This window comes from Oryza brachyantha, chromosome 1, assembly GCF_000231095.2.
Source record: "Oryza brachyantha chromosome 1, ObraRS2, whole genome shotgun sequence".
Classification (NCBI taxonomy): Eukaryota; Viridiplantae; Streptophyta; class Magnoliopsida; order Poales; family Poaceae; genus Oryza; species Oryza brachyantha.
Window position 1 is genome coordinate 6,315,074 of NC_023163.2, and position 23,561 is coordinate 6,338,634.

The 23,561-nt window shown below is 40.4% G+C and overlaps 3 protein-coding genes across 4 annotated transcripts; 1 reads left to right on the forward strand and 2 right to left on the reverse strand.

Annotated features, from left to right (window-relative positions):
• Positions 1 to 2,796: 2,796 nt before the first annotated feature.
• Positions 2,797 to 3,579, reverse strand: LOC121054749 (stigma-specific STIG1-like protein 1). The gene has a single exon (XM_040525319.1). It carries the CDS (start codon positions 3,473 to 3,475, stop codon positions 3,065 to 3,067), a length of 411 nt encoding a protein of 136 aa, XP_040381253.1. The 5' UTR covers positions 3,476 to 3,579; the 3' UTR covers positions 2,797 to 3,064.
• A 6,248-nt stretch (positions 3,580 to 9,827) lies between these two features.
• Positions 9,828 to 14,632, forward strand: LOC102715519 (cytosolic isocitrate dehydrogenase [NADP]-like). Its single transcript, XM_006643928.3, has 15 exons — positions 9,828 to 10,071; positions 10,794 to 10,837; positions 11,029 to 11,138; positions 11,347 to 11,384; positions 11,492 to 11,569; positions 11,694 to 11,747; positions 11,822 to 11,923; positions 12,614 to 12,699; positions 12,800 to 12,903; positions 12,987 to 13,055; positions 13,150 to 13,265; positions 13,365 to 13,399; positions 13,599 to 13,741; positions 14,052 to 14,174; positions 14,260 to 14,632. The coding sequence occupies exons 1-15, from the start codon at positions 10,023 to 10,025 to the stop codon at positions 14,351 to 14,353; spliced, it is 1,245 nt and encodes a 414-aa protein (XP_006643991.1). The 5' UTR covers positions 9,828 to 10,022; the 3' UTR covers positions 14,354 to 14,632.
• A 70-nt stretch (positions 14,633 to 14,702) lies between these two features.
• On the reverse strand, positions 14,703 to 21,735 carry LOC102715797 (pathogen-related protein-like). Of its 2 annotated transcripts, XM_015843365.2 has the most exons (5): positions 21,382 to 21,735; positions 16,208 to 16,414; positions 15,831 to 15,963; positions 15,436 to 15,734; positions 14,703 to 14,946 (listed from the first exon to the last, which is right to left on the reverse strand). In XM_015843365.2, the coding sequence occupies exons 2-5, from the start codon at positions 16,352 to 16,354 to the stop codon at positions 14,818 to 14,820; spliced, it is 708 nt and encodes a 235-aa protein (XP_015698851.1). In that variant the 5' UTR covers positions 16,355 to 16,414; positions 21,382 to 21,735; the 3' UTR covers positions 14,703 to 14,817. The 2 variants fall into 2 exon arrangements, with proteins under 2 accessions (XP_015698851.1, XP_006643992.2); XM_006643929.3 differs by lacking the exon at positions 21,382 to 21,735 and having other exon boundaries at positions 16,208 to 16,696.
• Positions 21,736 to 23,561: the final 1,826 nt, after the last annotated feature.

A 23,561-nucleotide genomic window follows, 5' to 3' on the forward strand; every position in this document is an offset into this window, starting at 1 on the left:
TGAACTACAACATCCAGCATCTTTAATCTCGACGAAGAGAGATATAGAAGGCGTGACTGCGTGAGGACGTGACGAGTGGAGCTGAGATTTTCTAATTTTTATAATATCGTATTATGAAGGTGAAAATTGAAACCTTTCGAAAAAAAATCATTGTGCAGTGGTTTGAAAAAAGTGTGCGTAAAAAGTCGAGAAAAGGCATAGAAAAACTGAAAAAGAATGTAGCTATACTCATTAACGTGGCAAGCAAACTGTGGCCACACGGACTAATAGCCCCGTACAAACTTGAACATGCGGTTAACAGTTAATCACACGTACACGCACGTACGCATGCCGTCATATTAATCATCGGCCGTCCATCCATTGCACGCTACGCTTTGATGTACGCTTGCATGCATGCACAAATAAGCCATACGCATGCGTACGTGCACGATGAAGTGTGATTCGCACAGGTCAATTCGGGTATATACATGGATGCATACACATTACATACAGTGTCAAGTTAAAGCATTTCTACGTAAAGATTATATTTTCTTAATTCAGTTACAAGATTCCTTTTGTGAAACCTGCAGGGCACGTTTGATAGGAGGGAGTCGCAGAACGAAGAGAGAAAAAAAAAACTAATGGACAGGATGAATTCTGAAGGAAACACCACACTTGCCTAAAAATGATCCCCTTTGAGTGCAGATAAATATAAGATCAAAGAGTCAACGTCAACAAATGTATGTTAATTACAGTAACCAATGTCTGGCTATGTGGTTTTTGCACTTCATTTCAACTGATGGAAAGTGCCCGAGTTGATTAATTTGCTGAAAAATAGTCCTATGTTTTTTTTTCATATGTTCTGTAGTAACAGAAACATTCTGTACCATTTGTATTACAAAAATCAGTCTTCCGACTTGTTTTCATATATATGTACATATTTAAAAGCATTGCCATAGTCCGCAAGAAAATAGAGTAGGGCAATATAATATACTGGTGAAGAAAATCTTAAAATTCAGACAATGCAAAATTTCAAATCAGCTTCGGATTGTAATTGGATCATGGCAATGCCAAAATGATCAAAATTATAAGATTAAACAACTAAGCTCAATCACTGTGTATTATATAGTTGAAATATGCATGTTACAGTTATCAAGACGAGCAATGCTATGCGTACGCACGATTTAACGGCAGCACATAGCAGCAGCAGTAAGTCGAGGCGATGGCGTGGTCGCACAGATCAGTACGCAGCAGCAAGTCAAGGCGACGGCGCACAAAGTCGTATTTTATCGTACGTATAGCGTTTTTCTATCAAGATTTGGTAGCCACCACTTTTTATCACAAATAATTTTGTAGATAAAATTACAGTCAGAGATAATTTCGCCGTGCAAGCATAGAGGTGTGATTTGCAAAAAATATCTTCCAAGAAAACTCGTGACAGACTCACAGAGATTTTCTACCAGAAATAACTCACATGTTTGTCACGGGCAGAGCGTATTTAAAATTGTTGTTAGCATTGTCGTATATGTTTGTTATTTTCAATTTCATAAATAATATTCCCTTGTAAATCCAAGTATTGGCCAATGGTAGACCTCCCTCGAATAAAAAGAGTTTTTGTTGAAGTTGAACTATTTATGTATGAAAATCTTGTAAAATTATTATATGTTTGAAAGGACGAGAAAACCTGGCAAAAAGTTCTTTTTTTTTTTGAATATCTGAGAAATGCTTTGAACATGAGCCTGCCTAACTGCATATTGCAAAATTCCAAAATCTTGAAAAAAAAATAGACTAAATGTTGTGTAGGTAACCTTTTCAGTACTATTATTGTTGTAGAGCAAAATCAACCAAACTGAACCAAGTAATTGTATTCATAAAAGAATATAACCTAGGATGAATCTGTATTTAGAAAAGGATCAACGATTCAACGACCGATCTTTCAGACTCTGCCAATCCAATTTGTTTGTTCGTTACGCTAGACTATATATGCTACTATATATAAAGTCCAAAACCCAAGAACAAATAAGTAGAAAATTCAGCAAAGTTGACTGCCGCGCGTGTCCAGCCGGACACGTAATGTACCAATGCAAGAATGTATGCCACATGCAAAAAAAATATTTTTTTTGAAAAATAAAATATAAACGGCACATGCAAATTAATATACAGTAAAATTATTATTGACTAAGTTTATGTTTATTAGCTAAGTAGCTATGCATCTGCATTAAGCTGCATTTCAGGTTTGTAGGCATCCTACTTGTTCTTAAAAGAGCTAATTAAAATGCATCAATGAATGCTGAAGTCAAAATACCAAAGAAACAAAAGCTAGCTATAACGACAGATGGAAGGCAGGTCAACCTGACCGGCTGTTTACGATCTACGTATGTGCACTACAATCGTACAGAATAAGGCAATGACATTTCAAAACTACATATACTAACCTAAATATTTTAAAAACAAACTTCGTATAATTCTGCAACCAGTTAAACCAGTGCATCTTGCATAAAAGTTACACCAATAGTTTCATATTTCTAAATGCTTTCGCATTATATTTATATAGTTTATATAGTATTTATATAATAACCTTGCAAAAACAACAGAAACTTAATATCCACTGGAGATGTGTGTAGATTATTCACCATATATCAGTAAAAAGAATCCATATAATTTTGTAAGGTCATGTAAGCTGTACACATGCCAAAAAAACATATATATAATAAGTTACAACACATTATTTCAATTTATTGATACCATAAGACCACTTATATATGTAGTCCAACAATAATGATAAAACATAAATAATTTGACGAACAGACACACGTAGATTCTTAATTTGTATAACTCGATCGATCCCTTGTATTTTTTTGGTGTATGTATACTTGTATTTCAGGAGCTCAACAATTGAAATATTGTTTTAAAACAATTTGGAATGTATATAAGATATGCACTCACGTCGTATATACGTACTGCCATTTTTATTTCTCGATGGATGTGTAAGGAATTTGTCTGCTGCGTCGCCTTTGGCTGCCTCGCACGCACGCACGTACATGAATGCACACGCCGCCGTGGTCGCCGGCCGGCCGCCGGCCGATCAGCCGGCGTAGTCGCACATCCCGAAGCTGCACTTCTTGGGGCAGTGGACGAAGCAGTCGCCGCAGTTCTTGCGGTCTTTCCGGAGGTCGACGCAGCGGCCGCCGCAGCAGGTCTTGCCGTGCTTGCACACGTGGTGGCATCGGCCGCAGTGCGCGATGCTGGACCTCGTGTCGACGCAGTGGCCCTTGCAGCACGTCGCGCCGGGGCTCCCGCGCTCCAGGCACACCGACGGCGGCTTCCTCCTGCAGTTGTAGTACGACAGCGGCAGCGGCGGCGGCGACTTCTTGCTCGCCAGGAACCTGCTCCTCCTTACGCCGACCGCCTCGGCCTCGGCCCCGGCCCCGGCCGCGGCGACGGCGAGGGCGAGGGCGAGCGCGATCGCCATGAGAGCCACCGCGGCTTTTCTCATGGCGGTGGAAGGGCGGGCGCGCGCGCGGCGGAACGCGGCGGCGGCAATTCGCGTGGTGGTGGGGGTGATACAGTGGACGCGCGCGGCGTCGGCGATGTGGAGGGGAAGGGAAATGGGCGGGCGGGGGGGATCGGAGGGAGGGAGGAGTGCTTATACTGAAAAGGCGACGCGAAAGTCAGAGGTCGTCGTCGTCGTAGCTATATAGCTAAGCGATCGAGCGAGCAGCACACTGCAGCTAGCTAGCAGCGACATGCATGGTGCGCGCAGGTGCAGATGGTTGATTTGCACGGCAAAAGCCTGGAGTGCAGGGAGGGAGTGTGCGCCGCACGGCTGTGCGGCTGCAAGCTAGCTAGCTACCTAGCCGCGGCCGCGCCGCCTCTCCGGCGAGCTGAGAGATCGATCTAGCTAGCTTCTTTCCGGTGCACCGGCCACAAGCTAGCTATACCCGATCAACTTAATACGGCGATCGAATTGAGCTGTTCATCAGTGATCAGTCACACCCTGAAGATTTGGGGGCTTAATTAATTAGCTCGATGGATTAATTCGGTCGTGACGGTTGACTAATGGCCGTAATTACAGTAACATGAATTGGGTGAAGAGCTAGCTAGCTCATGCTAGAAATTTTTTTATTTTTTTAAACCTTTTTAAGAAATAAGTTTATTACTGAGCCTTCGGAAAAAATATTTCCACCGCATGAATCTTTTGGCTGGCAGAATGGCCTGCCACGCTATTATCGGTGGCGTGGTAGCATTGTCTTGCCACGTCACCAGCACTGACGCAGCCAAAAGGTTCAGTTTTGAAAATATTTTCCCCAGGGTTTAGTAATAAAATTATTTTTTAAAAAGTTTAAAAAATAAAAAAAAATTCCTCATGCTATGAGGACTTACGTGTCTTACGCCCATTGATCAAAAAAACTGATTTGGCCGCCGTTCCCTCCAGGGGCACTTTGTCGGCGTTGCATACATGCAGTTTAGACGGCAGCCGAAGGAACCGCATGCGGCTTAAGCGCGATACTGCAGGCATGTTACCGGGATCGATCGATCGATCGTCTGCTAATCACGGCATCCATGTGTCTAGCCGGGAGCAAAGTAAGTTTTTTTAGCATTGAAAAACACTGCCTGTTGTTGCATCGATCTTTAGCAACGCTAACTGTTGTCATTGAAGCTAATTAAGTTAAGCGAATAGCTTAATTAAGGCCTTACCGGTCCCATATTCGGCTCAGCTTGACATGTGTACTTATGTGGTTGACATTCTTTTCAGCTTAATTTGATACTCACTTGTGTTGTGACTGAGATCCTTTTCAGGTTTGGTGCAGAAGAAACTAGCTTGATGACTTGATTAACTACACCGGCTTTTAGATGGCGATCAAATGCAGAATTATTACCTGCAAAGTGCAGTACGTTATAAACTGAACCTGCAATGGATTCTTCAGAATGCATGTACTGCGCCTGTGTATTGTACTGAAGACCATGCGTGTTGCTGTTCGTGTGGTTGAGGTATGATCCCAACACCAGAAGCATCCTTTTTCTTAGAGAGGAGAGGAGACAGAATGAGTGAAAGTACAAAAAGGCATGTAGCTAGAAGTCTGCAAAATATGTCCAGAAAACGATCCTGATCTCAGGATTTCAGCAGGAAAAACAGGAATTTTTATGGGTTACTGGGCTGTCTGAGTCAATTTCACCTTCTTGTAATGATCTTGACAATCTCATAGACCAGAACAAGATTTGAACGAGATCTGATGCCATATGGGTTTTCATAATCAAATTTACCCTGTGGAACTAGTAGGAAGTCCCACACATTTGCTTCAGTAGTTCAAACTGCATCTTGAATTATAGTTTTTCGAGGAAGTTGTTTTGAAAATTCGTAAGGGAATCGGACGTGTAAACTCTATCCTACATTTATCCAAGCTTCTGGTAGGTGATTATCATTTGGCTTTTTGATAGAAAAAAGAATCTAAAAAAAACAATAATATGTGAATAAAATTTTTATATACGAGTTCATAGTGTTTGATGTCAAAATGTGAACGTTGACATGTCACACACGAAGGCCTGGGAGTCAATCTTAGACAACTCCAGTACAGGACCTAAATTCTTAGAAGGTGCGCGGACGTGCCAGTCAGTTTGATCCTGCAACTGACAAGATGAATAGTAAAACAAGCCGACCGACTGTCGAGCCGATAGGTAATCAAATACCCAGCCGATCGGATGTAGTTGCTGCAACAGTTAGCCGATAGGCAGAGCAATCGGCTGTAAAAAGCTTGGATCGGCTAGAAACTTAATAGAAATAGAGTTAAATTAAATATTAGACCAACATAATCCGCCAAGTTATCTATTTCTAAGAATAATCATAAGATCGGACCCAACTGAGACAGTTCAAGATTAAACCTAGCAATGTTAGGATAGATACTAAATAGATCTAGATTGCTATCAAACAAATGAGCTGATGACTGGTAACTTATCGGCTGGTATTCCGATAAAACAATGAACAAAATACATCGATCTGATATAAACCATCTGACAAACGCAATCTACTAGATCGGATCTAATCGAGACAGTACTAGATTGAATGTGTCAAGCGGCAAATATCAAACCCATGTAGATCGTCCAAAGTGGTCGACCAGATCAACTCAAAACATGAAAGTGATCTAAATTAAAACTGATACGATAACTAGCAATCGCACAGCTCGATTAGAAGATCAGACCGAACCGAGACAGTTCTAATCTAGCCAAACGATTACCGTGGCCCGGCGGAACGTATGACTTACCTCTCCGTCGGAGATCGAGACGATGCAGCCCTATGTTAGGTGCTAAGTTCCGCCGGAGTTGAAACCTCTCGAGACGGTGGCGATGCGCCAAAAGTATTTAATCTAATTGATGTGTAGATGATTTACAATGACCCCGGACATACATATTTATACCCTCAGATTGAGGCTAGGCCGTGTTAGACACGACATACAACTCCTAATAGATAAAAAGAAATAACAAACTAGTCCTATGCGGACTCTATCTTTAACTCCTACCAGATAAAACACACACAAGTCCCGATCGGACTCTAATCTCTTAGAGATAAAATAAAATCCTAACTAACTCTAATTAACAGATAAATTTACGCCGCCAAGCCTTGTTCTTCACGATTCCCTATCGGATTCGAACTTTTCCGTATAAAATTTCTATTGGCGATTGCACCTTTCTTTATCCGAATCCAATACAGAAATTTATCAAATTTTAGTGTTAACACTTAGTGATTTAAAAATAAAGTATGAAAATAAACTATGATAAAAAACCCTCCAAAATCAACTTCAAAATTTAAGGTTAAAAATTTAAACTTTGGCTTTTAGGGATAAACATAACCGAAAAGATGAGACCGAGTGTCAGATTAGCCGCTAAGAGGGTGAACGACAAGTTGCAGAATGAACCACTTCTATATCACTAAACATATTTTCACTAAAATCAAACAAATATAATTTATTACAAATATAGTATAATTACAATATAAATTGACCACAATTATAATGTAAGTGGTACGTAGCCCTGTGAGAAAGGCTCACACATGTGATGCAAAGGTTGTTGCCTTGCTGCCTTCGCGGTCACTGGCCCACCGCTGAGCCTCGCTGCCACAGCCATCTCTCTAAACCGGGAACACCATCCACTTTCCCTCCCCTGACCCCCTCTTGTCCCATCTCGAACGACGTTAAGACAATTTTATTATTCTTAATAAATATTTTTATGTATCAAAATTTACGTTTAAAATTATTTGAGGTCATACAAGAAAAATCTTAAATAAGACATTTGATGTTCGGGATTTGGAGGTTAGGAATTTGAGCTTAGCTATTGAGCGCACGCGTGCGTGTTAAGAAACTAGCGCACAAACAACCTATACAAATCACACATTAAAACTTTTATCCCCTATGACTAAACTTTAACATATACATTAGAACATTTAACCTTTATGAAAAAACACCAAAACTTTTTATCTTCGTATCAAAAATTTTTTATCTCTATATCAAAAGCTGTAATTAGACACGTTTAAAAGTTCGAAATGAAAAAAAAAATCAAGCGCTTCTAATTCTCGTGCATGGATCAACCCCGCAGCTTCCTTCCAAATAAGAGTATGAAAATAAAGCACACCGGAATAATCTATCTATCTATCTATATATATATATATATATATATATAGAAAAAGTAGCCATCACGTTCATCTTTATGGGATAGAAAATCCCACGTTAATCGAAGGAAAATAAGAAAGACAGAAAAGTCAATAGATTAGTAAATTGGACTCTTTAAAGAATAGTCAATCGGACAACAGAGATTAGTAAATTTTGACTCTTTAATCAATCGGACAACAGAGAATATGCGCGGACGACGAGATACCGCTCATCAAGCGAGATATTTGGACTCTGTTAGATTTAGAAAACAACAGTCATTTGCTCTCTCAAATTGAAATCAATCGGGAGCTGTACATGTATCAATCGGGAACTAATCCATGGCAATAAACAAAATACTAAACGAAAAATAATTTTAAATAAGATTTTTACAAATGTATTCTTAGCGATCTAAAACAGAGACCAGAAAAGAAAGAAACTAGGATAAAAACTCTAAAATAACTCTAAATTCAAGATTAAAAATTTAAAAATAAATTAGATAATAAGAGAAAAATAATCCACCATATTCACTTTGATGGCGTAAAAACTGTCAAATTAATGTAAAAAAGGAAAAAACCAGAGTCCAACTAGAAATATGATTTAAAACATATGATATTATGAATAAACGAATCCATGTAGAAATACAAATTGCAAAATATAAAAAATTAAAATCAAGATAAGACTCCAGGTAGAAATACAATTTAGGAAAAATTCTAAAATTTGGATTCATAACTAAAATTAATCATAATTGAGAGATATATTTCTACGTGGACTCTTATCTCAATATTAATCAAGAGAAAAATTAAAGTGCTGAAATTGTATTTAGAATAAAAAAGTGAGAAAATTAAAAGGCAAGTCCGTGTAGAAATACATTTTTCACGTTAATTCAAAATTTTCACATGTTAATCAAAGAAAAACAAAATAGCTTTATGATTGTGTCGATAGAAAAAATGCACGTAATGTGATTTAATCCTCAAACCTATACAAGGTAGGTACTAGAAGAGTTCATATGGTCCAAATCAGGAGTAACAACAACAAAATAAAATATAACAAAAACGGTAATAAAAGTTGGTAATAATGATGCACATTTTTCTTATTTGGAATAATCTATAAACTATTACCAATATATGATGTAATGTGTTTTCTTTAGTAGATGGAAGAATGTTATTATAGATACTAAGGCCGTGTTTATTTGGAAGACGGTAAGTTAACTTACTCCGGCACAGAAAACGTAGCAATAGATTAGTACATAATTAATTAATTATTAATTATTAAAAAATATAAAATAGATTAATATGATTTTTTAAAACAACTTTTTTATAAATTTTTTTACAAAAATACATCGTTTAATAATTCTGGAAGTATGCGTGCAAAAAACGAGAGAGATAAGTTAACTTATAGGAGCCGACGAACGCATCCTAAGAAGATATCACTAATATTTTAAAGATAAAGATGGAATATGAAGAGAAACAAACTTTTGCTTTATATACATATGAATTACTATGTTAATTAAAATATCAAACGTATAAATTTGGTCAAGTTAAGCTAGAGTTTGAAAGTTATATTATTATTTTTAATATTTTTATAATAAAATAGGAAAGCATATATATTATTATGCGAGAAAATTTTATAATGATTCTAGCCGCGCAGTCCGCGCAGGCTACTATGCTAGTTAAAAGTAAATAAGGGCACATAGAAAGATACTTATTAGCTACTGACTCTCTTAATCGTCAAGTGAGTAAATTTAGTGACGTGGAGAAAAGAGAGAGAATAGGAGAGAAAAGCTATTGTCATGCATGGCAGCGGTTTAGAGTCGACTCTTAGCATTTATTAAAGAAAACATTGCTGTATGAGCGTGAATAAAAAGGAAACTAACATAATAAAAAACATTTTACTGTATTAATGAAAAGACCATATCTAATTTTACTTTTATACGTATCATTATCAAATAGACTTTTAACATCAATATAAATTAGATAATAATCAATAAAAAAGTCTACTTTGAACATGTCCTCAAGTTCGATTTGAGTAGCTCGACTCCCCCCGCTCCCACCCCCACACCTCAAAACCCATGAGGAGAAAGAACGGCCTCGATCTCCGTCTCCTAAATCGGACGGGGGTAGTGGGCTGGGCCGGCATGCGCTGTCCTGACTCCTAACCAGGTACGCCCACCATGGACCGAGTCCACGGACGGCGGCCGTGTCGTGTCTTGCGTTGCCTCTGCTACTCTCGTTCTCTCCGCGCTCCGGCCGGCCTTCCTCTTCGGAGCATCGGAGAGCCGCGGGTCCGATCGGATCGAGAGCTCCCAACTCCTCTTCTGGCCTCGCCTCGCCTCCCCTCCTCGTGCCCAGGGGAAGCAGCAAACCCTATTCCGGCGACTCGGGCGGAGACGCGCGCTCGCTGGCCATGGCGTTCGAGAAGATCGTTGTGGCGAACCCCGTCGTCGAGATGGACGGTGAGACCCCCCCCCCTCCCTCCTCCTTCCGCTCGGAACCCACTTGTGATTAGCCTCGCGTTTCGCTGCGATATACAGGGAGCTTGTTCTGGTCTCGAATTTGAGGCGCAGTAGAGCAGGCGGATGGCTGAGTTACTGCTAGGCGGGGTTGTTTGGTCGTATTTAACCATGTCGTGTGGTGTGGGTGAAACTCTACTTGGATCTGAAATTCTAGGTGATTCGTTTTTCGGGGAAAGGGGGAGTCGTCCGTCCTTATTGGAGCCTGCGATGAAAATAGCTAAATGGCACTGTTTTATGGGGACGACAAACTTCAACCATTGATGTGCTGAAAGCCGCTCTACTTGGAGGATCAAATAGTTCAACATTTGACGTGCTCAATGTATTAAATTAACTGTTTCACTGCAGTAAAGATTGAATTAACTATAAAGATTATTCATCTGGAGAATATAGTGAAAGACGAAAAAAATTCTAAAACCATACCATCATTTACTTCCAAGGCATGCTGTATGAGTAAACCCACATACCAATTTCAGGACTTATCTACATTGTTCGAGTGATCTCTGGTTCGTCTCGTAACATAACTTGTTGACAGTGTTTCTTGCTTCATTTGAAGCTCTGTGCTAAAAAGTTCCATGATTGGACTTATATATCTTTATACATATACCGTCCTTTGCTTACCTCAGATTGTAGTGGTTATATGACTTTATGTATTTCTTGTTTAGGTGATGAAATGACTCGAATTATTTGGAAATGGATCAAAGATAAGGTCAGGTTCTTGTAACAATATATGTTTCTCATTCTTGATTTTGATGATTATTTACCTAATATTGTGCACTGCAGCTGTTTCTCTTTTCGCGCTACATGTTCATTTTTATTTTGTTATGCTTTGGGTGCTGCTTCATCCCTTAATACTGGAATCTTCAATGAGAAATATTTTGGTCTGTTTTGATCATGCAGCTTATATTCCCTTTCTTGGACTTGGAAATAAAATATTATGACTTAGGTCTACCTAATCGTGATGCTACTGGGGACAAAGTTACAACAGAGAGTGCAGAAGCAACTCTAAAGTAAGCCTGTAAGCCTCCATTGTTTGGCTTCACAGTTCTTGTCCATTATTTCTTCTATACTTTTGTCATCTAAGTTATGCTTATAATTGATGCTTTAAGCTGGTCCTGTTTACCCTGTAGTCTCAGTAAGAATACACAATGTCTTTTTTTTTTAATTTCTTTCATAACCTTTACATTAGGTTGCTTCAATTATTTTATCTTTTGCCAGGTACAATGTAGCCATCAAATGTGCAACTATAACTCCAGGTAATGTTCAGCAGAATCGAGCTCATTAACTGATGAGCATGATGTGTTAACCTGAAGTTTTGGACACTCAAGTTTGATTTTCTGCCATACTTTTGATGAGCTTACAGATGAAGGACGCGTGAAAGAGTTTAATTTGAGAGCTATGTGGAAGAGTCCAAATGGGACAATAAGGAATATTTTGAATGGTAAACCTCTAATTGGTTGCATGTCTATGTTACTATTTTCTTGTTATATACTTTGAGTTTTCATCAATGCAATTGTTTCTGTTCTCTTATTACTTACTTCAGCAGAACTAATTGACTCCTACAGGAACTGTTTTCCGAGAACCAATTATCTGCAAGAATATTCCTCGGCTTGTACCTGGTACGGAGTCTATATTAAAAAGACCAATAGTAGGAGTTCATTGGTACTTATGCTACTTTTTAAAATTCTTCCAGGGTGGACAAAACCCATATGCATTGGACGACATGCATTTGGTGACCAATACCGAGCAACAGATACAGTTATTAGAGGTCCTGGGAAGCTGAAGTTAGTATTTGGTATGTGACTCAGTAAAGCTAACGTTATGATAGTGGCTGAAAATCTGAACTTGTGGCAGCTAGGATGAAATTAATCTTTAGCTTTTTCTCCCTATAGTGTTTATCCTACTAGGAATGACAAGGACTTGTACTTTTTGTTTCATATGGGCGTCATTGACTATAGAAATGCCGTTCTAAAAAAATAGGACTTGATCATTGATATAGTCATCATATGCCACCATATTGGCAAATGGACTCTGGGGTGATAACGACATATTTGCAAACGAAAAATAATTTGTGAATAAAACTTTTATATGCATATTCTTAGCGATCTAAAAGCCAGGCTGAAAAATAAATTTCGGTGAAAAAACCTCAAAATCAACTCCAAATTTAAGGTTGAAAAATTGAATTTTGGCTTATAAGCATAAGCATAAAAGAAAAGATGGGATGTCCATAATCATTATTGTCGGTTGCTTTACGTCAGAACCTATTAAATGGTTAATAAATATGTTTATGCTGAGCAGTGAACAAAGCAAGTTTTTGTCAGTAATAATAGCTTTTGCCTTTGTGTATGTAAACATACTGTCATGATTTGTTCTGTCATCACATCAATATCCAAGCATCACAGAATAAGCTTAGTTAGTATGTAATTGACTAACTATAAATTAACCATTGTGTCAATGTCATCCTTACCCTTCAAAACTGCCACAGATGGCAGAGAGGAACAGATAGAGTTGGATGTGTTCAACTTTACCGGTGCTGGTGGAGTAGCTTTGTCTATGTATAATACTGATGAGGTTTGTTTATGATATCCTGTATCAAGCTAGCTTCTGAGACACTATCTGTTCAAACAGGGTTCGAACTTGATAAACTATATTTTATGGTTTTTCCAAATAGTCTATTCGGGCATTTGCTGAAGCTTCCATGAACATGGCTTACCAGAAAAGATGGCCACTTTATCTTAGCACCAAAAACACAATCCTCAAAAAATATGATGGAAGGTCAATAGTCAATCATCACGTGCTATTTATTTTATTTGAATACAAGAGTCTGTCCATATTGAAATATTACTTTTATGTATCAGGTTTAAAGATATATTTCAAGAGAACTATGAAACAAAATGGAGGACCAAGTTTGATGATGCAGGAATATGGTACTGCTATTTTCTGTCTACTTTGCTGTAGGTGCATGGAGCCTTGTTTTCCCCTTTATGTCTTAATCATTTCTGCCTTGTCATTCTGTGGCAGGTACGAACATCGGCTGATTGATGATATGGTGGCCTATGCCCTTAAAAGTGAAGGTGGCTATGTTTGGGCTTGCAAGAACTATGACGGAGATGTGCAGAGCGATCTAATTGCTCAAGGTTTTTGCTTAGTATACGTGTATACTGTACTTTCTGACAAAATTTTGAGAAAGATGAAAGTTCTTTGCTAAGAGGAGGACGATTTTACTTGCACTGCAGGTTTTGGATCACTAGGTCTGATGACATCAGTACTGGTGTGTATGCTCACTGCTGAATTCTTATGTGTTTATTTGGTCGTTCAAACGTAGACATCTTATCTCCATTTGTTGAATGATGTTTCTCTGTTGAGTTCACTTGTAGATTAAAATCTGCTGATGGTATAGCCTCTATTAAACAAAATGTTCTGATAAGATTATCTTCTGAATTTAACTACTAATTTCTGCATTGCTTTAGGTGTGCCCTGATGGTAGAACCATTGAAGCTGAAGCTGCTCATGGTACAGTCACACGCCATTACAGAGTTCACCAAAAAGGAGGTGAAACTAGTACAAATAGCATTGCTTCAATATTTGCTTGGACAACCGGACTAGCACATAGGTATGAGCTTGAATTAAACTTTAGTAACTAAGATCGATGATCTTGCTTTTGAATTAATTAGAATGGCCATAAATATATATGCTCAGTTTTCTTGTCATGGTAATGCTATTCTATGTAGTACATAATCTTTTAGTTTATTTTGTTACTGCTGAGAGCAGAAAATTTTATTGTCTAAACTTTAGTGAGAACTTTCGTCCTTAAAGAAATTTATTCTACTCGTTATATTAAATACTATTTTATGTAAATATTATATACTACAGACAATTATGAGCTGTAGTCTTGTCACTGACCGGTGAACGCACCTCAACAGGGCAAAGCTCGATGACAATAAAAGACTGTTAGATTTTGTGCAAAAACTTGAAGCTGCTTGTGTGGGAACAGTGGAATCTGGAAAGATGACAAAGGATCTAGCTCTTCTCGTACATGGGCCCAAGTAATTGCTTATCCTCTTCTTTATCTATAGTAATAACAAATATAAATATATAAAACGTTTGATTGATTCTCTTGAAATTGTACAGTGTTAGCCGAGATAAGTATCTGAACACAGTCGAATTCATTGATGCTGTTGCTGAGGATTTAAGAACAAGATTGTCAGTAACATCGAAGTTATGAAGGCACTACTCACAAGCTGTTCTCCCTACCTCTCACCGAAGCTGCTCCACGCGGGAATGAATCCCATCGTATAAGGTTTATACATTTGTACTTTGAATAAGAGTGATCGAAGCATTGGTGTGTGCAGCTATATTCCATGCTGCTCTGATAAAGTCTGATGAAGTTGGGTACATTCTTGGTATAACAATGGAGGCGAAGGATCTTTTGCTCAAAATAAAAAAGGTTGAACTTTATTCGTCAGCCTTCTACTTGACCACTTTAATGGTTAAGTCATGTCCATGTAGCTTAGTCTCCTACAGGTACCCACCACTAGTGGTGTTTGTACTTTGTACCATACAAACAACACTCTTTATTTATTATACAGTATAGTATTAATAATACCAAAGCAGGTGCAGATCTGTTAGTAATCTGATAACTACATTCAGATGGGTGACACGTTCTGTTGGTTCCCAGTCCCAGGTGCTTCAGTTTCCTCCCATCACAGGGCATCCTGAGCCTGACGCAGCCTCAGCAGGCGCGCTCAAGAAGCTCGCGAGGAAATTGCCGCGCTCGTAGAAATACTCTGCCTTCTCCACCTTCATCTCCTCGTCAACCTGTCACATTCGTCAACAGAGAACCTTGGGCTTCATCTTTATAAACCAAAATCTAAATTTTAAAACTTAAATTTAACGTTGATGTTAAGGCTTTTTATCGTAGTTTATTTTTTAGCATTTTTTTTGGGAAAATTATAAGACTATCATTATAATTTTGCTAAATTAGAGATACATTATCCTGACCCACGTGACATTGACTTATGTGTGCTCACACATCAATAATAAGATATCAATGATATATCTTCATCTTTGTAAAATCATAATAGCACGGTTGTAAATTTTTCTTATTTTTATATCATTAAGAACATCTATATAAAACTTTACTCAGATTATTTAAAATCATCAATAAGTCGTTTCGCTTATGCTTAAAATAACCCAAAAGATGAGGCTTGTTACTTTGTCAGTGTAACCTGATAATTTTTAGGCTTCAATTTTGGCGGTAAAATCCGGTAAATTCAGACGCCAAGAACATCCACAAGTGCAACTTACATGGAAGATGCAGACGCCGAAGAACTCGACCCGCTTGCCATGGGGAGGGTGCTCCTTGAAGGGGCCCTCCATGTAGCCCCAGTGCCGGAACTTGAAGGCGATCCGCGGCGGGCCACTGTAGACGTCGAGCACCTCGATGGCGAAGCCCCGGGGGAACGCCGCGAGGAACGTGGCCATGCCGGACTCCAGCGTCTCCCTGTCCGGGTCGTAGATGCGGTGCTCCGGCGGCAGCGTCGTCCTCAGGAACGCGTTGTAGCCGCCGATGGCCATCACCTCCTTCCGGCTCAGAAAACCCATCCCTGTCATGTCATGGGTTGTGTTTCCAGTTCGTTATTATTATTATTACACGGAAGACGCACGTACACGCGCACACGATCACCGTGCGGGGCACTCACCGTTGGTGCTCGCGCAGAATTTCTGGGAGTGGACGCTCTTCTGGTCCTCGGGCCGCACCTTGTGGACGAGCTCCATCTCCCAGGTCTTGAGCGGTCGCTGGACCTTCTCCTCCAGTGACCCCTCTGCCCATTCCTAATTAATGACCATCGAGTGCAAAAGGTGTGTGTGTGTATCCTCAGTATCAATAATTATGCTCTTAATTGTCTTGTGAAAACTAATCAGGGTCAGCTCGATCAGTGTAGATGGTATCCATCTATTACCTTTTTAGTTTTGCCTAAATTTATCGATCGTAAATATATATAATTTATATATATATAGATTTGTTAGCATATGAATCAAGGTTAAAAAGTCTTACACCATAGAATGGAGAGAGTACCTTTGTTCTCTCTTCCTCGAAGAGCTTGTTGACGACGTCGTAGTTTGGAGGGGCTCCATGCCTCCACACGGTGTCCTTCTCGCCCTCGCCGTGCAGGAACGACCGGTACTTGTCGCCGGCTCCTGAAGCTTCAGCAGCAGCCGCCATGGCCAACACCTGGATGGTAGCTGTAGCTCTCGTCGCAAACCGAGCGAGAAGGTGGGAGAGCTGATGAACAGCTCCCTTAGATATAGGAGTAATAATCATCAGATCGAACAAGCAAGCTGTTATCACTGCAAACGTCACTGCCTGGACCAAATTAAGCGAGAGAAAATAATCCCTTTTGACAAAGCGAAGAAAAACAGAGAATGCCCAATCAAAACCTGATCAGTTCCTGTGACCTTTCTCCAGTGTCGTTTCCTAGTAAGTTTACCTTGGATTTTTTTAAGATACTATCAAATGATATTTGAGTCGGTAGTTACTTTAGAAACAACGGAACTAATTTTAATATAGTACACCAGAATATAAGTAATAGAAATTTTATAAAGATAAAGTTGAAACTAAAATATATAACATTACGATAAATTTTTGCGTTATATATCATGTTAAAATAGATAAATTAAAAAATATATCTTACCAAAGTTTTAAAATGTTTAATATACTTATAAAATACATAATTAGATTTAAATTTTACTACACTATTACCGCTAGTAGTGGAATGCACTGTAATGGTGTGCAAGCCCAAAGGTTCGCACGTACGCCAAAGTGAGTGGCCGTGCACCGGTGCACATGCTTGACCGGATGAAACATTGTTAGCTGTTCTATCGTAGGCTTTTTCACTAAAGCTTTTTTATCATTCTTAAAAAGTAACTCTAGTTACCACACTTTTTTAGTATAAAAAAGATAGTACCTGGAGATACATTGTACCTTGAGATACCAAAAAAATTGTACTAAAATTATTGATACCCTGAGGTATTTTTCAAGGATGATAAAAAAATCCCTTTTTATTAAATAAACTATTCCACTGCTTGAGCATTGTAGGAAGAGTTGGAGCTAAAGTACGCTGGTTGCAGATTTACGAATGAATCATTTCTTTTTGAGAAGTTTACGACTTAGATGACTGATACTCAGCTCGGTAGTGGAGCAAGTTCATGAGATACAATTCTTGGTAACGGACCTCGCACAATACGACAGTTAGTTACTTGCAAAGTCTCAAGTGAATATGATTCTTCTAAAGCTCTCATTGAGATAGATGGATTTTGGATTTGCAGTGAGGAGAAGACGTGAGTTGATCATAGTCAGTGAGTTACACAGTTGAGCTGAGAAATCAACTCACTGAGTATGATCAACTCACGTCTTCTCCTCACTACAGATCCAGAATTCATCTATGTCAGTAGAAGCTTTATAAGAATCATATTCACTTGAGACTTTTCAGGCAATGAGTGTCATACTGCCCGAGGTCCTTTACCGAGAGTTGTATCTAATGAACTTGCTCTACCACTAAGCGAGGATCAGTCATCCTGTAAGTCATATACTTCTCAACAAGAAATGATTCATTTCTAACATCTTCAAGCAGCCGCTCTAACTCTTTCCACAACACTGTACATGTGGAATGGTTTTCATATGAGTCACATAGTGTATCTGATAGAACAACTAACAACCTCCCCGAAGCTAAGATGTTAGCAATCATCCTTGTTTTGTTTGGCCTCGGCACTGTCCCCCTTTGCGGGACCGATCAGATGTAATGACCCAAAACAACTTCAAATCGGTGAGCCGCAACTTGGCCCTTGCATGACTGCCAACGTCTAAAGTTGGCACCTTTCAAACATATCCAGTTTCATGGCATCAACACTCATAGCATACACCTTAGCCTACTAGCTAAAAGCCCATACTTTGCAATAGGATTTTAATAAAAGAATTCATCGTTCGTATATGAATTTGTCTTTAAGACTTGCGCAAAAATGACTCAAAGATTTTTGACAAAGCAATTGTGCATATGTGATTATAATTAGCATTTCATTATATGTCCAATGTCCAACGCAGAGAGAGATAATGGGAGAAGAGGAGAGAAGGAGAAGAGAGAAGAAAAATGAGTAAAAAGGAAGGAGAGAGAAAAAACAAGAAAAGAAAGAAAAAATGGGAGTGGACCCATGAAGTTGACACCCGGCCCCGACAGGACTTGCGAGGCAAAGTTGTGTCCTGGCCCCATACCGTCGGGTCCTCGGCCCCACATGAGAAATTGCCAACCCTAACGGAGAGATGCTCTATCGTGGACAGCCGACACATTGATGAAGGACTCGGCGAGAAATCCGGCGGTACCATTTCTTTCTCCTTTTTTCTTTTCTCCTTAGCAATATTTTCGACGAAAGATTGGTTCTAATTTATAGTTAGTTGGTCGGTGTTTCGCTCATTCTTTTTTCTTTCACGAATGCTTTGGACAGAGGATTATAATGCAGTGCTAATTATAATCACTATGCACAATTACCTTGTCAAAAATCTTAAGTCACTTTCTGCGCAAATCTTAAACAACAAATTCATCTATGCATGATTAATTCTTTTATTAAAATCTCATTGCAACGCATGGACATTTAGCTAGTGTTACATGGTGCTTCGCATTTCACAAATCTCAAGGATCTGCATACTTCCCTGAATGGACTTTTTTTAAATGGTAGAAAATGAAATTTTGCACCCTTTTTAGAGGAAGATTTAATCTTTCGAATTCTGAGAAAAAACAATCTAAACTTGTAAATGGAAGAATTTGTTATTTTAGCCATGAAACCAGACGGCTTTGCTAAAATAGCCACGGAACCATGGACTTCTCTAAAATGATCATGTATTCGGTTGCACTTCTTTCAAATGACCTTTTCATTTTCTTTATTCATTAAAAAATGTTGTCAACTGGTCAATGAAAAAAGAGACAAAAATGCCCCGGGCGAAATAACATAGGCAGAGTGTGTGCGTCAGTTCGTCCTACTCCGGCAGTGCCCATGGCCGGTGGCGATGGGACCAACTTCTGCTACGTGGAGGTCCTCCCAATGCGTCCATGGTGGGCTGGCGCTCTGCAGGCGGCCACCGGTTGCCCGCCGGCGACGGTGCTAGATCCGTGCCCGTTGTTGACTCCCCCGCCGCCGTCAACCGCCTCCTCGACCGCGCCACCATGCTCGGTTTCATATCCGGCCTCCGTGTCACCGCCATTGGTGGGAAGGCTTTTTTATCCACCGCAAATATCGTCGTCCCCCTATTGTACGTTGGCCAGATCTGGCACTGCCGGCAGCGGACGCCCACCGGCCGGCAGATGGCTTGCGTCGGGCGGCGGGGCTCGGGAGCTCATCGGCCGAGGAGGCGACCGCCAGCGCCATGTCATCAGTGTCGGCCATGGAGGTCGCCAGCAGGGAGAGAGAGGGAGAACAACGAGAGGAGGAGACGCACGCGAGCGAACATCAAAAAACCTCCTCTATTTGTTACTTTTCCCCGGAGGTAATTCCATCAGTTGACAAAGTTTTTTAAGTGAATAAGGAAAAGGAAAATGGCAATTTGAAAGAAGTGGCACCGGATACAGGGCTATTTTAGAGAAGCCCGTGGTTCCGAGGCTATTTTAGCGAAGCCACTCGGTTTTGTGGCTAAATGACAAATTTCTCTCGTACACGAACAGACGCAACAATAGGAAATAGAAGGCCCAAAAAAACAATCAAAAATAGATGGGCTCAGCGCATATACAGCCCATCCAATACTCTTCTCCTCTTGCTGATATACGTGCGACGGAGACAACCGCTAGCTTCATCAAGCTCTAGAACCCTAGCCACTAAATACGCCAACTACTCGGCCGCTCCTCGAGGACCCTGGCCCATACGACGCCTCACCCTCACACCACCACCCAAGTCACTCCCATCGTGTACCAGACCCAGCAACCATGCCGATGTTGCTGCCAAGCTCTTCCTCCCTCCTGCTCGCCTCCGCCCCGATGTCCAACCCAACCCTCCTTGCCACAGCCCACCAACCTACTTGTTGTGGCCTCTTCCTTCCTCCACTACCACATCTCCTGCCTCGTGTCCCGCTTTGCTGCGCCAGGGCACAGAAGGAGTGGCAGCAGCCGGGAGGTCGCTAGGGAGCACAACGAGTGGAGGAGCAGTGGTGGAGAACTGAGGTCGCCGGAGCGTGGTCGGGAAGTACCCGTCTTGGCTCCAGGAAGCACTGCCTTCCACTGACGAGCCAATACTGGCCTATATGTTAGCGAGAGTGGGTTGGCATCCCTGGCCCTCATGTCAGCGATTGCTAGTGGTGATGGCACTCACTGCCACCCACCACCACCCGCAGTCTTTATAGGTGTGAAGATTAACCAAGCAAGAATTGTCCTCCGGGAACTAACAGGTGGAGCTTGCAACAAAGTCGAGGCGAATTGTTTTGTAGATTGTTGGATTATCAAGGGTTGATTAGGCTAAAAATAAATTAAACACAATGTTAAAGACAAATATAAGTCGATCAAATAAGCATAATCTAGTACTTAGTACTGATACAACTAGAAAGCTGGTCCTAGAACATGTAAACAACAGAGAAAATATAACAAAGGAAAACCATCCTTTTCCAGTCCCAGTATACAGACTAATTACATGATTAAGAGATGTAATAATCTTCAAAAGAAAGCCTCCAAGCAGAACATACCACTGAACAGATGTAATAATTTGAATTGATATCACGCTCACATAAGCAAACTATCAGAACAAAGTGTGGCTGCGCCTGCGGAACAGCTGATAAACAAGGCATGCAAAATTCCATCTGAAGATTATGGCTGCTACTAACCACGCCAAACAAATTACTCATTTTCTGAGTCTCTGACCAGCCATATAACTTATAAGATCAATGGGATTTCAGGAAACAAACAACCAGTGCTCCCTCTAGGCTTTGTATTTTAATAGATGATGCAGTTGATCTTTTTGATACGTGTTTTAATCATTTGTCTTATAAAAAAAGTAATTACCATTTATAATTATATTTTGTTGTGATTGGATTCGTTACTGGGTATATCTTAACTATAAATTATATTTTTATATATTTGCATAAAATTTTTAAATAAGATGAATCATCTATCGAAAAAATTAACAGCGTCTATTAAAATATGTTAAAATACGGAGGTAGTACTTCTCTAAACCTGAATAGAGCCTGCTACTAGTAAAAATGAGTAGAGGAGAAAATCTCACAGGGATTGTTTCCGAAAAATGGCGAGGCGCACCAAGACGTCGTCCCAGAGAACCAAATCGCCGTCGCCGTCGCCGCGAGCTCCCGGAGATACAGCGCCAAACCCGGCAGCGTTCGTGGCAAGGCGAGCGCGCGAGCTGAGGCGGTGGGACGACGCATCGGAACGAATCGATCGAAGAGCAGAAAAACCGAGCAAGAACAGGGAGGAGCCGGCCCGGCCCTCCTGACCGACGATTTCTCGACGAGTAGTTAAGACTCTCTCTCTCTCTCTCTCTCTCTCTCTCCCTGAACGAGAGAGATGCTCCCCTTTTATCCCTGTGCGCTGCGCCGCCATCCCTCGCAAGAAATCCGCCACGATCCGACGAACTTGGCGGCTTCCAGTTGCAGGCCACCAAAAATGAATCGAGGGAACAACCATCTTCACGTTTTCGTTGTGTCGTTAAGATGAGAGAGAGAATGGCGTTTCTGGTAGTACATCTAAACGTGCACATATTCTTTTTTTTATGAGAATTTGTTTTAAATTACCTATCTAATTTATGATCTAATTATACTATTGTATTCGTAATAATTAAATATATATGACAAGATCTAACTTTTATGAAAAATATAAATTATTTTTATAATATATCTAAATTATTTTTAGATTTCATTAAATTACTTCTTTAGTCAATCATAAAAGTAAATTTAACTTTGTTCTCTCTTCCTCGAAGAGCCTGTTGTCTGTTGACGACGTCGTAGTGGGGAGGCGCCACGTTGTCCTTCTCGGCCTCGTCATGCAGGAATGACCGGTACTTGTCCCCACCTTCTGAAGCTTCAGCCGCAGCCGCCATGGCCGGCCGCCGGCCGACACCTGATAGCTACCTCGTCGCAAATCGAAGCTCTGCTAGCTTCTGCTCCTAGTTTGCGATCGAGCTGGTTGTTGGTAGAGTGTCACCTTACCCCTATTCATCTAAGCACGTGAGTAGCATGTTGGTATATTCTACTTAGGTAAGCATGTTCAAGTAGCATGTTGGAGTATTCTATCTAGTAACATATTAGGGTATTTTACTTAATAGTATATTAGAATATTCTACTTGACAATCATATTATAAATTACGGTGTATATACATGTGATATAGGGTCACATTTACCCTATTGGCTCGAATGTGGTTTGAATATGCTCGTTTAGCATATTGTGACGATACGCTCGTTTGACATGTTCGACCAAGATGCATTGGTATTCGACCAATTTGTCTCAGTGATATGTTCGGTTAAGATGCCTTGGTATTCGACTAATATGTCTTAGAGCCGTGTTCGATCAAGATGTCTTAGTATTCGACTAGTTTGTCTCAGTGGCATGTTTGACCAAGGTGCTTCGGCACTCAACCAGCGCACCTCGGTGGAAGACCTAAGTGAAGTATAAGGAAGGCTTATTTGTCACGACTCCTATAAATATTCTCGCTAGGATGTTTGGAGACTAACACTTAAGTGTACTCCAGTACTGAAGACTGCTGTCGTTATGATTCCCTAGAAGCTAGAGATTTTACGCCAGTATCCTTAGACTCTCGGTAGTTAGGTAATTGTACAAGTGGGTTTCCAATGCTATAAAAGCCCGTACCCCCGTCCTGTAAAATTTAAGGTAAAATGATATAAACAGCATTTTGAGCATCTTCTTCATTTGAGTTCTTTCTTTGTGTGTAACTAGTATTTGCCGTTGTTGTACATACATGAACGTAAGGTCACAGCACCGGTGAAGAGGCAATCGACGAACAGCTCCCCAAGATATAGGGCAAGCAATCATCTCATCATCCGGAACAAGCATACTGCTGTGATCACTGCAAACGTCACACTGGCCGCATGGACCAGAGAAAAAAAAACTGATCACCTGTCATCCAAATAAACAAAGAAATCTTTAGTTTGTTTATGTCCCTAATCCAGACCTAATCCCAACCTTGTCCAATGCGCCGCCTCATCCCTCCACTGGTTCTTGTGACCTTTTTTTTTCCCGTGTTGCTTTCTCGGAAGCTTCACGTACCGACCATGGCGGCCACGGGCGTGAGCTAGCCGGAGTGAGTGACGAAGCATGTGTGCTCGGCCGGCGGTTGGTGTGGTTAGCCGCCAGCCGCCTCACGTCGCCGGCAGAATAGACATCCCTTGAGATCCATTAAATCATTAACTAAAACCATAGCAGACGGCGCATAAA

Excerpts from the sequence above, each read along its gene's own strand:
- LOC121054749 (XM_040525319.1), bottom strand. The coding sequence starts at position 3,475 with ATGAGAAAAGCCGCGGTGGCTCTCATGGCGATCGCGCTCGCCCTCGCC.
- LOC102715519 (XM_006643928.3), top strand. The coding sequence starts at position 10,023 with ATGGCGTTCGAGAAGATCGTTGTGGCGAACCCCGTCGTCGAGATGGAC. Across the intron at positions 10,838-11,028 it reads GGAAATGGATCAAAGATAAG|CTTATATTCCCTTTCTTGGA; the intron begins GTCAGGTTCTTG and ends TTGATCATGCAG. Across the intron at positions 11,570-11,693 it reads AATAAGGAATATTTTGAATG|GAACTGTTTTCCGAGAACCA; the intron begins GTAAACCTCTAA and ends TGACTCCTACAG.
- LOC102715797 (XM_006643929.3), bottom strand. The coding sequence starts at position 16,453 with ATGATTATTACTCCTATATCTAAGGGAGCTGTTCATCAGCTCTCCCAC. Across the intron at positions 15,964-16,207 it reads TCGAGGAAGAGAGAACAAAG|GAATGGGCAGAGGGGTCACT; the intron begins GTACTCTCTCCA and ends GTCATTAATTAG. Across the intron at positions 14,947-15,435 it reads TCGGCGTCTGCATCTTCCAT|GTTGACGAGGAGATGAAGGT; the intron begins GTAAGTTGCACT and ends CGAATGTGACAG.